General features: G+C 42.8%; 1 protein-coding gene across 5 annotated transcripts in view; it reads right to left on the bottom strand.

Annotated features, from left to right (window-relative positions):
• SMARCA2 (SWI/SNF related BAF chromatin remodeling complex subunit ATPase 2) overlaps positions 1-12,899 on the bottom strand; it is a 175,340-nt gene that overhangs the window by 16,398 nt on the left and 146,043 nt on the right. For all 5 annotated transcript variants that reach the window (XM_072839584.1, XM_072839609.1, XM_072839585.1 and 2 more), the window contains 3 exons: positions 4,731-4,836; positions 4,123-4,224; positions 768-900 (listed from right to left, as the gene is read on the bottom strand). In XM_072839584.1, coding sequence (XP_072695685.1) covers positions 768-900; positions 4,123-4,224; positions 4,731-4,836 — 341 coding nt within the window. The remainder of the gene's footprint in view (positions 1-767; positions 901-4,122; positions 4,225-4,730; positions 4,837-12,899) is intronic.

Below are 12,899 nucleotides of genomic sequence, written 5' to 3'. Positions count from 1 at the left end.
TCCATTTTATTAAGATTTTATTTATTTATTCATGACAGAGAGAGAGACAGGCAGAGGGAGAAGCAGGCTCTGTGCAGGGAGCCTGATGTGGGACTCGATCCCGGGTCTCCAGGATCACACCCCGGTCTGAAGGTGGCCCTAAACCACTGGGCCACCAGGGCTGCCCTGAATACCAAAATTTTAAATAAAGGTGGGATGAGTGTCTGATCCATGATGGATAAGATGGACCACGTTTCCAACTCTTTTTGACCATTATCATTTTCTAAGACAGGGATTTTCACAGTGTGGTCCTGGGCCCAGCAGCCTCAGGATTCCCTGGGAATGGGTTAGAAATGCTCGCAAGCCCCAACACGGGTTATAGAACCGACACTCTGGGTGTGGTGCCCAGGAATCAATGCCCATCAGTCCCTCCAGGTGAGAAGGCCACTGTGTTACATAACATAGGTGGTATGAACAGCAATGTTGGTAGAAATTGTATTTTACACTGAGTTTTCAGAGACAACATTCAGTGAGTGAGTGCATGGCAGCTGGCCCTATGCTAAGCTCCATGCATGCATGGGGGTGTTTTTAGTACCTGGGTTTTATAGAGAAGGAAAGCAACCTTGAGCAGGGTTAAGCACACTGCCTGAGGTTGCCCAGTGAGGACACAGGAGACGAAGAAGTGGAATCCAGATCTGCTGGACTCTAGTTTTTCGTTAGCATCAGTAGAACCGTCTATGCAGGCAGCAAAGGGCAAAGAAGTGGAAGAAGCACAGGCTTGGACTTACCTTCTGACTCAGACTCCTCCTCATCTTCCTCCTCCTCCTCTTCGTTGCTTTCGTCCTCACTCTCTTCCTCTTTGGCAATTTTCTGCCGAGCACTCTTAAACACAGACTGTAAGACGATCGAGTCTTCATAGATCTAGCGGGTCAGAGTGGCATTGGTTAAAAACTGCAAACCGAAGCCCCCTAGATTCTCATCTACAGTGTGCTCTTCTCTTCGAGGAACACACCTGCTTTGTTACACGTGAATCCTGTTATCTTCCATCAGTAATAGCTTTTATGGCAGCAGAAAACCCAATAGGAAAACACTGAACTCAAATATAGACACACTTATTCTTAGGGGAAAAAGTCCATTTGCAGGTGAAATAATGTGTGTGTGTGTGTGTGTGTAAGGGCACAGATACTTAGGGAATGGTGAGCTTCCATAAAATAGCCTCTCATTTTGCCAACAAAAGGAGTATTTTAAAAAACTAAATTTGAATTGTTCTATCAGATACTGTGGTAAAGCAACCTTCTTTAAAATGCAAATCCCGGGATCCCTGGGTGGCGCAGCGGTTTGGCGCCTGCCTTTGGCCCAGGGCGCGATCCTGGAGACCCGGGATCAAATCCCACATCGGGCTCCCGGTGCATGGAGCCTGCTTCTCCCTCTGCCTGTGTCTCTGCCTCTCTCTCTCTCTGTAACTATCATAAATAAATAAAAATTAAAAAAAATTAAAAAAATAAAATGCAAATCCCCTAACAAATGGAAGCTGTTCTTTATTATTAATCGGTATCAGCCATTACTATTCCAATCAATACTTCACTTTTAGTGTATGCACATACCTGAGCACAGCCCTGTGCATTTGCTAAGACCTAAAGTTCAAAAGTGGTCCCGTTTCTCAAAAAACTGAAAACAGAAGTACCATTTGATCCCGCTACCCCACCTCTGGGTATATGTCCAAAAGAACTGAGAGCAAGATCTTAAAGGGAGAGCTGCACACCCATGTTTACAGCACATTATTTTCTTAATAGCCAAGAGTCGGGGCAACCCGGGTGGCTCAGCGTTTTAGCTCCTGCCTTCAGCCCGGGGTGTGATCCTGGAGACCTGGGATCGAGTCCCACATCTGGTCCCTGCCTGAAGCCTGCTTCTCCCTCTGCCTGTGTCTCTGCCTCTCTCTCTCTCTCTCTCTCTCTCTCTCTGGGTCTCTCATGAATAAATAAATATTATCTTTAAAAAAAAAACAGCCAAGAGTCAAAGCCGACCCAGTGTCCATGTCCATTGATCAATGGATGGATGGTTAAAAGGCAGTATATATGGAAAATGAATTTATATATATATGTATACACACACAGACACACACATACTGACTGAGTCATGTATATGAAGCAACTAAAGTAGTCAAATTCATAGAAATACAAAATAGAATAGTGGTTCCCAAGGATGGGGGGAGCTGTCTCTGGGGAGGTGTTTCATGGGTATAGAGTTTCAGCTTTACCAGATGAAAGAGTTCTGGAAATCTGTTGCACAATCAAGACAACATACTTAGTACTACTGAACTGTACCCTTAAAAATGGTGACAATGATACATTTCAGGTGTTTCAACAAATACAAAACCATAGTAAACAATGGCTCTGGCTCTAGAACAGAATCCTTCATTGTAAAGAGGAGCCACACACTTGAAGGTGATGAGGCACCCTGGAGAGAGTACCAAAGGACTTAGTACAAGGGAACAGAGGATGGGGAGGGGCTCTGGGGTGGGGTTTCCGGGACAGAATTTGCCAAAAATCAGAATTCAGCTGCATATTCACAGGTGAGGAGGATTCCATCAGGGCTGAGAAAGGGGGGGGGGGGGATTTTAGGGAAGGAAACCAAGTGAGAAGGAGGGGCATGCCTCTGGCATTGCACCAAGGTCCATTTCCTGGTGATGACCATGGACTGCATTATGCAAGATGTTGTGGTCTTGTGACCATATTAAGGGTACACAGGCTCTCTCTGTCCTATTTCTTGCAACAGCATGTGTATCCAGGGATGCAGGTGTTCATGGGGCCCTTGTGATTGGACCACAAACTGTTTAGGTTGAGAAGCAGTGGAGAAGGTGGCTACAGCATGAGGGTAGAGATACAATTTTTGCAAAGGAGCCTATGGAGATGGAATTCGGTCTAGAACCCAATACCACATGGTGATGGTGGGTAGTAGACAGGCAGAAAAAGGTGGTAAGAGAGAGAGCAACTAGTATCCAGGAGGCAGTAAGAAGGAAGCCAATCGAGAGGCCATGTGTGACTCTACTTCTTATGCAAGACAGGCTGTGGGTGGGCAGGGAGACTGCAGCACTGAAGGGGACTGGATGTATGGTACCATGCTGCCCCAGCAGAATATGAAGATCCCAAAAACCTATGCAGGGACTGCAAGTGGGCATTCACAGAACACATCCTTGCTGACTCTTACATACCCTCTGTGTCCTCGTGTTCATTCTTGCATTCTTTGAATAATGCCTTGAACACAGAAGACATGCTCTCAAGAACTAGTGTTTTGGTCACACACCACCATGAGTCTGGAAATGTACAGTCTTTTTAGAGAAAGCTTATGCAAGGAATCTGGTGTTCTCTCCATTTTAATGGCTAGAATTGACATGAAGGTGAAAAACAAGATCTGGAAAGAAACTCCAAGAACTTAACAGTGGCTTGACACTGTAATGGGTGGCAGACACACTGACCTCTCCTTTCTTTTTCAAGATACAAGAGCATTGGGCCAGAAATACAGACAAGAAAAAGGGGGCGCCTACAAAAGGAGAGTGGGACCAGGGTATAATTAAAGTGAGAGAATCCTCCCCCTAGTTATTCTAATCAACTGAGTGTCATTCATTTCTACACAGTAGTAGGCAAGGGCAGTTCTTTATTGCAGCTGGCTTGACAAGCATTTTCTGTAAGCAATCAGAGGCAGTGGTTTTTCTCTAGATATATTTTTGTTTTGTTTTGTTTTAAATTACAGTAGTTTCACTTCCTGATGCAAGGTTATGGTCAGAGAAACGAAGGTGAGTATCATCAAATTCACAGTCTCTACAAAAGCAAAAACTGTACTTCTAGCCTTTTAAGCATTACACTAAGTGATTTCCTGGAATTCCTCCAATTAGAAGCCAAGCCTTGAAGGGAAACACCCAGTAGGAGCTAGCACAGCTATGGTACAAAGGGGCTGGCCTTAATTTGGAAGTGCCAAAGCCACAATTTACTTACATGCTAGCTAGCAACTGTAGGCTTTTATTTCTTATTTTTGATTCTGCCCAAGGGAGTAGCAATGATTCAAACCTTAGAAAATGAAATGTATCACTTAAAAGCACAGAAGCACCTATAAGGTTAAACATTTTTCAGACAACTCAAGACACACCTGGGATCCCTCCAAGTTGAACGTCTGAGCATTGTGACAGAGAAGCATGACATCTTTCTCCAGGTCACCCAGGCTCCGGTACTTGTGATTACGAATTCTTTCCTAATGCAAATTTTGGATAAAATAGAGGAAAGAAAAGGAGAGGGGGAAAAAAATGCAAAAAATCATTATTTGGTAAAAAAAAAAAAAAGCCTAATTTTTCCCTTTGTCTTCACAGCCAACCGCCCTGCAGGGGATGCAGGTCTGCACAACTCCAGGGGGTGACATTCAGAGATACCACACTTGGGTGTCCCTTCTTGTAAGGGGGAAGGAGGAGCAGGGGATGGGAAACCAGAACAGCAAAAGGATGGGGGCGGGGGGGGGGGGGAAGAGTTTGAAACTTCTTCAATAAAACGCAGTATCATACAATATGTGCTCTCGACATAATAAGATACATATAAAGGCCCAAGGATATCTGAGTCATTCTAGTGACAAGCCCTAGATGGCATGTGTGTGGGGGGGAGGGCGGTGTCCATAGGGGTCAGACAGGATGACACTGCCAAGTCCTGTCATCATTTCAATGAATTTATCCTTCTTTTTTTATAAAGCTTGTAAAACAAAATATCTACCTTTATTTTTTTGAAATCCACCGGCTTCCTAATTAATTCATAATATTCTGGTAATTCCTTCCTCGAAGGTAACTGAATGAAGACTTCACTGAGCTGCCGCCCTGAACTGTAGGGTGGGAGAAACAAACAAAAACATATCCGATCATACGCTACCAAAAAAGAGATTTCAGAAAGTGTCAAAAAAGCAAACTGTGTCCCATGCTTATAGACACAGGGCCCTTTAAATCAAGAGAAATCCCACAACTGTCCTCGAGATTAATGCTCCTTGTGCTAACTCTGAAATCACATTAAAATGCCATTAGATCCTTCTTCTGTCACACATCGGATATGGGAAGTCCACTGTGAGTTCCTTTCCGAGTGAACCCATCTCTGCTTTTTGATAGAAATATTTAAAATGTCCTATTCAACCAACAATTCCATTTTTAAATGAATAATAACTGAGTTGGTAAAAAAAAAAATACAATAGCTTTATTTCCACGCTCCTTTGTCTTCAAACTCCCTGTGTACTTAGGAAATGGTATGTTAGAATGTACTCTGGAAACTCAAATGAAAAGCTTTTGTGTGTCCTTCTTTTCTGTCTTATTCCTTTGAGAATATTTTACACACTGTGACCCAGGCATACCTTTATTATTATTTGCCAGAGGAACCCCTTCAGATTGCCTAACTGTACTCCTGTGCATATGGAGCCATTTGGGCAGAAAAGAACACATTTAGTAAGTATGGATGCCCTGTGTGTCCGGGATTAATGTGGTACCCTCCCTCAAATCCATGGTAGCTTTATTTGAAAGCAAATACTAATAGCAACAAATGCTTAGTGATTTATAACTCTGAAAAACAGTCTATAAAGCATTATAAGCTTTTAACATCACTTAGAATATTAGAAGCAGGCACGGTCAAAGGAACAAAGATCCAATTTAGTTCAAGATTCTAACATCAGACTTGGCCTATCCAGATCAATGGCAGCTTGTGAGGTATGGTGGAGTCATTTTTCACAAAAATCTTGCTTCCCTTACAATGCCGTCTCTACGTCCTTTGTGAAGGCAGACATACCAAAAAATAAACATCAATCACGGCCATGTAAATTCTAGAAGGTGAGCCCAGGAGTGTGCAAGGATGCTAGAAGCTGTGGCTAAGAATGAGTGACAATATGCTGTTTTAATCCATAGTCCCAGCTGTATAATTAAAAAATATTCATAATGACAGTTATCATAAAAAAGGCATGCGCAGTAACTCAAATGGTTGCTTAGCAACCAGTGGGGAAAATGCTGAAGAGCATAGGGGCCTGCATAAATTAACCGAAAATCCTCTGTCAAAGGAATGGGCGAGTTTTTCTGTTAAGCTGGGTCTCTGCTTTATTTTTTTTTTTTAAAGATACATATATGAGCTTCATGAATATGAAAATCAGGGGCACACACAAGAGGTTTAAGAACACAGCAGTTTACCAGGCAATTGGATTTTTAGGTTATCGTGGGAAGAACCAACAAGCGTCTCCCACCCCACAGCCACCCCTACCCGCCCTCCCCCCACCCCTGGCTGATAAATGTGTTTGTACCTCCATAAATCATACCACAAGGTATATGACAAAAACCAGTTTATTTACTATCACCTTCAACACGGGGCCACAACTTCTGGGTTGTTTCTTTTCCTACCATTCTGAGATTTATATACACAAACATTTTACCTGTTTGAAACAAGAGTATCTGAAAGGCAATTTATCGGTATCAGTTTTCCTATTTCCATCCTTGTCTTCTCAACAATCAAAAGTCAGACCCCTTTGTAAACTCAAGATTGAACACCTGACCCTCAATGACATCTTCATGCTGTCATTTTGTACATTGCCAACAGATGGTGTCATTTTTCTATTGATGGGTTACAAGGACATCTTTGTACACCTGTGACGGACAGACTCTTGATTTCAACTGTAAGACTGGTGAAATAAGAAATCAGCTGTTTACACCAAGAATGTGATAAAGTGCTTTCGAACAGGGGCAAAATGGCCAAAGCAACCTTGGTCTGATGTCTCTACCCTTAGTCAGGTTGTGAGGATTCTAGATCCTGTGATGAGACGCGACCAGAATTGACCTGTGCTCATCGAGGAGACAGCCGAACATTCTCACTTAGAAAATAATACCAAATTTATTTGGTTCAGATGGTTTCAAAAGTTAGTGCTCATATGACTCAATATTCCCATCCTACTTCCTTTCTCCTGTCTCCCTAAAGACAGAGGACAGGAGCAACTGGAATACTTGGAAGCTACGGGAAAATACCTCTTGTGGATGTTGGTTCGATCATCATACAGACATCTCAGTCTGGCTTTCAAAGCCCTCCTCAGCTCATTCTCTGCAAACCCTGTCTGTACTGATGACCTGACTCTTCTGGTCAGGACAGCTTCTTTCCTGTGTGCCTGTGAAGACCATGGCCAATGCCTACTTAGTTACTAATTCCCAGTCTCCATACTTCCAACCATACTTCAAGAACCCATCCTCCATAACAAAGGGAAGAAATTCTTACTCTCACACTAACCCTTCGTACTTCACTGCCCAGAACTTAATTCTTTTATATACGTGGGTTTTTTTTCTTCTCTCTTTTCCGAAGAGGGTGGAAACATCTTAACATGTAGCTAAAAACCTTCCCCATCCCTGTCAGAGGCAGGGCCAGCTCAGGCAGGAATGTCAGGAAGGCATCCAGCTCTACATGACCTATAGGGCCAGCTCAGGCAGGAATGTCAGGAAGGCATCCAGCTTTACATGACCTATAGAATGTAGTGAGTTTGGGGCACCCACGTGGCTCAGTTAGTTAAGGGTCAGGATCCTAGGGTCATGGTATCAATTCCAGAGTCCAGCTCCCTGCTCAGTGGGGAGTCTGCTTCTCCCTCTCCCCTCCACACACACCACACTGTATATGGACTCTCTAAAAGAAAAAATAAATTAAAAAAAATCTTAAAGAATGCATCGAGGTAGGAGAACCACTTGCTGACAGATCACTACAAGAACTTCTTTCCTAAATTAAAGGTTAAAAAAATAAATTAAAAAGGAAGTGAAACAGCCTGCCAGAGTTTTGAATTCTTGGCATTTCTCTCTCAAACTTAAGCTGAGCAAAGGCTTTTTCAATATACCTTTTTAAATGCCCTTTTTTTTTTTTTTTTCAGTGCTGGAAAGTTTTTTTAAGTCCAGGACAATGGACTAATTGTATAATGGTTTGCCGAAGGTGTTCTGTTTCTGTTGAAATGCTTAACTTACCACCCCCCTTCCCAGGTATTTTCCATTATGTCATTTTATACAATTTAAGGCTGAAGTATAAATTGTTGGCTGGAAGTACACTGCTCTCCATGACAGAAGCGATACCCGCTCCCCTCCTCTGAAAAAGGAATGCACTGATGGTCCATGACTTCACCTCTATTTCGTATAGTGACCTATCACAGAAGAGCAACCATGACCTGGATAAGGAAGAACCTGGGTGGGAGGAGTAGAACCTAAAATATAAAACAACAGTGTGTACCTCATGGAGTTTACAGGTGCTGGGGGGCAAGCTGCCCCGAGGTTCCCCTCCACAGAGGTGAATGGGCACAGGGACACACGGCCATGGTGTCGTGGCGTGCGTGCCACCATGGGAATGGTGGTTTGCAAACCCTGCATGTACGGCCTCTATGCGCACGGATACGCAGACACACAAGTGAGGTGAACTTTGCTGTGCTTCATCTGGGAACCAACTTCTTTCCCATTACTTCAATAAACCAAATGACGCTACTTTCACATCTGTACTCCTGGGACTCTAAATAGTGACAGCATACGTGATGAACATTATATAAACATCAGCTTTACTTCTGATTGCATGTTAGGTAGGACAAATCTGGAAGAGGGCAGAAGCCTGAAATGCAAGCTAAGGAACCTACTCCTCTAAAATGCCAGCTGTTGTGCCTTCCCTGCAAATCTAAACCAAGAAGATAAGGTATTGGGTGAGAGGTTTTTTGGTTTTTGTTTCATGATTTTCTTTTTATCTGCCCAGGCTAATCCGTTGACAATCATGAATAATAGATACTTCTGAAAAAAGAGAATTTATCTAACATGGAAATAACCACATTAACTAAACAAAACCTATCCTGCCTCCATTAAAAAAAAAAAAAATGTCATGATTTAGAATACCCACTTGGAAGGATTTTACAAAAGAAAAAGTTATTATAATCCTAAAGGAATCAAACACAGGAACCCTTTTGGGAAGAAAACTTTAAAAAAAAAAATGCCCTCAATATTGGAGGGTAGTAGGTCAAAGTATGCTGTTGCTTTTCAGTGTCAGATTCCTATAGGGTTAAATACAAACCACTTAAAAATGCACCTGAAACACAATAGGCACCCACTTCCCAGAGAGCCCCCAAAGACCCGAGCCAGGCACAAAACAGGTGTGACAAGCACATGTGCTGTGTTCACTATTGCGATCTCTCACCTGAGTCTTACTGAGTATTGATTGATAATTCCTAACAAGCTTGGAAACCTAAAGGATACAGGAGGTTATGGCAAAACAGAATGCGATGCGGGTAGATTTGCTTTTCACAGTGAAGTGGTAGCTGTTAAAAGTCACCCAGGGTTGAGTTAGGACTATAGATAACAGGACGTGCCCAAGTTATCAACAAAAATACGATTACATTGGGTTAATGTAAGGTAAATGCCCAGATGTTAGCAGTTGATTAAGGGCTCACTCAGCTCAGTAAGAAAAAGCAGCAAGGCTTTATCAAGAGTCTTAAATACAGTTTACCCTGCTGCATGGTTCTATTTTTGGTGATCTATTCTAGGCTAATAACACACATATGTAACATAAGTTTGTCCATATTACAGACACATACATGAACGATGTTCATCACAGCATTATTTAAAATAACTAATTTAAACCATCCAGAATATTTATTGGGAAAAGGGCAAAGGAATGCTAGAGTCTGAAATTCTGAATCTGAAGAGTATACCTTAAAGAAGGGAAAAATCCTTGTTGTGACCTTCAATAAAAATAAACAAAAACACAAACACAGAGCATCAAATTGTAAATGCAGTACAACCGCAAGTAGGTTTTTAAAAAGTCATAAACTACGGACCACAAGGAGATATGCCAGAGCATAAATAAATATTCACAACAACATACTAGGATTCAACAGAATGAGAATTTACACTCTAATGTAATTTGGAACCATATCATTATCCATAAATAAAGTAGGTCTCAAACACTTTTACTGGGCTACCTTCTTTAAAAACATGCTGTAAGTCAAAAATCTAAACTAATTTTTTCCGGGGAAATGATATCTAAGGGGTATATGATCAACTTTTATTTATATCACCATAAATAGCACATTTCACCAACTGGCATCTTTTAATTCTACCATAATAAGGCCAAATAAATAGTAGAAAAGAATAATTCCATAAAATCTTTAATGTATCACAACCATCAAAATCTAATATACTATTAAGTTCCTATTTCTTTCTTCAGGTTTCTCTCCTTGAACTTATTACTTTGAATCAAAGGTGCTCACCAGGACATGGGATTCCAAGAATATTACTTACTTGCTTAGACAATCATTTTGAGGAAACTTTGAGATCTATCATCTATCACGTGACTCTTTTAGAAATAAAGAGCCAGGATGTCTGGTTGTTTCTCCCCTTTTTCTCACTTGACGTTTCCCAGGAGCAGGTAAAAGTATAGAGTCTTTACTGCCCACCTGTTCACTTGTGACCTTGGTAAACTATTTCACCAGTTTATGTCATGTCTTCCTGTAGACCTGGACAGGACTCGAAGAATGCTGTCCTTTCAAAAGGCAAGGATCCACCTTCCCTTCCCCTGGGTATTTTATCCTTTGATCCAACCCTGTGCCTCTACTTTGTAATAGTAAAAACTCTTCCAAGGTTTCAGCTGAAAGGTGACCAAACTCAAAAGCACAAAACGTTCACAGGCAAACAAAATCAAACGCTTCCCCATCTGAGCCACAGGTCCCAAGCGTCACTGTGTTAAAAGGGTGGGTTTAAGGGGGCACCAGAGCACTGCCTTGTCTTAAATTGCTGTTTCAGCAAACTCCTAAGGAAGACATAGGACATGTGATTCTAAGGAAAGAGGCAGATTTTTTCCCCCAACATATATGAAAGAACATATATGTCCAATAACTGCCATCTTATGGAGCAATCCATTTTTTATTAAAATGCTTGTAGAGTGGCTTTAAAGACAGTTTTATCAGCCTGTAAGAAAATCTGGTTTGTTATTCCAGCTGGGACTCCTCCTCCTCCTCCTCCCTCAGAGAGAGGTCATTTATGCTGGTATTGGTCTGCAGCTCTGAGAGGCAGAGACCCTGGATTTCCGGGCCAGACTGACCCTGGAAGCCTCCGGAGGCCTTCTGCGCCTTGGAAAGAGAACAGGCTAAGTTTATTTGCAGGCTGCCCACTTGCTTTATGTGGGTATAATTGGCCGAGCATCATAAATAAGTGTCAAGTCGCCAGGAGTCAAAATAGCCTATTTGATTGAACAGATGAAAAGTATCAGTATTTGTTATGAGGGAAAAATAAAGTACCGAAACCCACATTTCCCTGAGCAAACTCTCCCTGGATGAAATGCAACTCCTCAGCATTTCCCAAAGTGTGCTCCATGGAACACATGCTTCATGGATTTTTAACTGTTTTCCCTGGAAAAAGGGGTCTGTTCGTCCAAGGAGTTTTGGGGATACACCAGGTGGAACGAAGTTCAACAGGTTATTTTTGGTCAGATTTCTCAGCGTCTCTCACTGCAGAAGCTATAGGGCTGGAGTTTGAGGACCCCAGTCTGGGGAGCACCATCCCAGACAACGCATGAAGTTATGACCTCACCAGGCTGTAGCTACATAAGATAAACTGTCAGCCCTGAGGCTAAGCGCCAAATATCCAATATAGGAAGAAAGGCTCTTCACCTGGAAGGAAGATTTTCTACAAGTGTGTCTACGTGGTCACACTACTATTTCACAACAGTTTCTCTCTAGTCTAATTAGGGCTACTATACACAAAAGTGCTTGAGACCGAGATCCATAGCAGATCATAGCCTCTCTCCCCTATTAGAGAAAGACACCATGTCTGGTGACAACACTGCTAAAAATAAATTTCATCTAAAAGAGCTTCTTGGCTAGTCCTGAAGGGATAGTCAATACTAGCAACATAATCACAACATCAAGGGCAGTTTATAGCCATAGAGAGAAATCGGACTTCCAGGGAGGGAGTAGGCTGGGCGGGGTAGCTGTGCACACGTGCACGTGGCACCCACACATGCCACCTGTTCTTTCACCCGAGTTCCTGTGAGTGGCACCACATTCACTTACCAGGGACCCAAGGGTGATCTGTAGATCCTCCTCTCTCACATCGGGTCTGCTCTGGAGTCTCATCAGTCACACCTCTGAGAAGTCACATCCGTCCTCATACCCACTGCCTTGTCCCATGCTTTCCCCCCATTCCTTGCACTGCAGGGACCCGTCCTTCTTGGATTCACATGGTCTCTAGAGGGTCCTGCTTTTCCTTATCACCATGGCTGCCCGCCACACGACACCAAGTGCTTCTGCCTCGTCCACCACCCCTGCGGTCTACATGGGAATCCTCACCCTGCCCACAAGAAGACTTGAGTGAGGCCTTTACTTCTCCTGCACCGTGCCCCCCGTACACCACACTGTACTCATAACTGGGTACGTGTTCTTCCTTTATAGCTCTTTCCCACTATGCTTTCAGGCATTCCGTTTTATTCATTTCTCTACCCCCCTTTCTCAATACTCGCACAGACTGATACAGAAAATGCTCAGTGCTTCTCAACACATGAAAAGAACTTTCAAATTCTGTTCATCCTAATGCAAGCTCTGAACAACACACATCATAAACTCCGGCACATGGGGGTGGAAAAAAGCAGCATACCTGACAGTAAGGGACGAGAAAGACTCCAGAGCCCGGAGGGAGGAAACGTCAAGGCCCTTGCTATGGCTCTCGAAATTGTAGTTTAAATGTGCCTTCCGTAAAAATGTATCTATCTAGGTGTCAACTACACACAGCCGTATCATCCCCGCCAAAAAGCCCAGGCATGACATCGGAGGCTTCCAATTCCCTTTTAAGTTGTGATCACTCCATTTTTCATGGTCACAAGACCGTTTTGATGGAAGAGGGGTAAAATGAGCTTATGTCTGTCCTTGTTGGC

The sequence above is a fragment of the Canis lupus genome, chromosome 1 (assembly GCF_048164855.1).
Source record: "Canis lupus baileyi chromosome 1, mCanLup2.hap1, whole genome shotgun sequence".
NCBI classification, from domain to species: domain Eukaryota; kingdom Metazoa; phylum Chordata; class Mammalia; order Carnivora; family Canidae; genus Canis; species Canis lupus.
The sequence above is the reverse complement of the archived record's forward strand: the minus strand, read 5'-3'. Positions and strand labels throughout refer to the sequence as shown.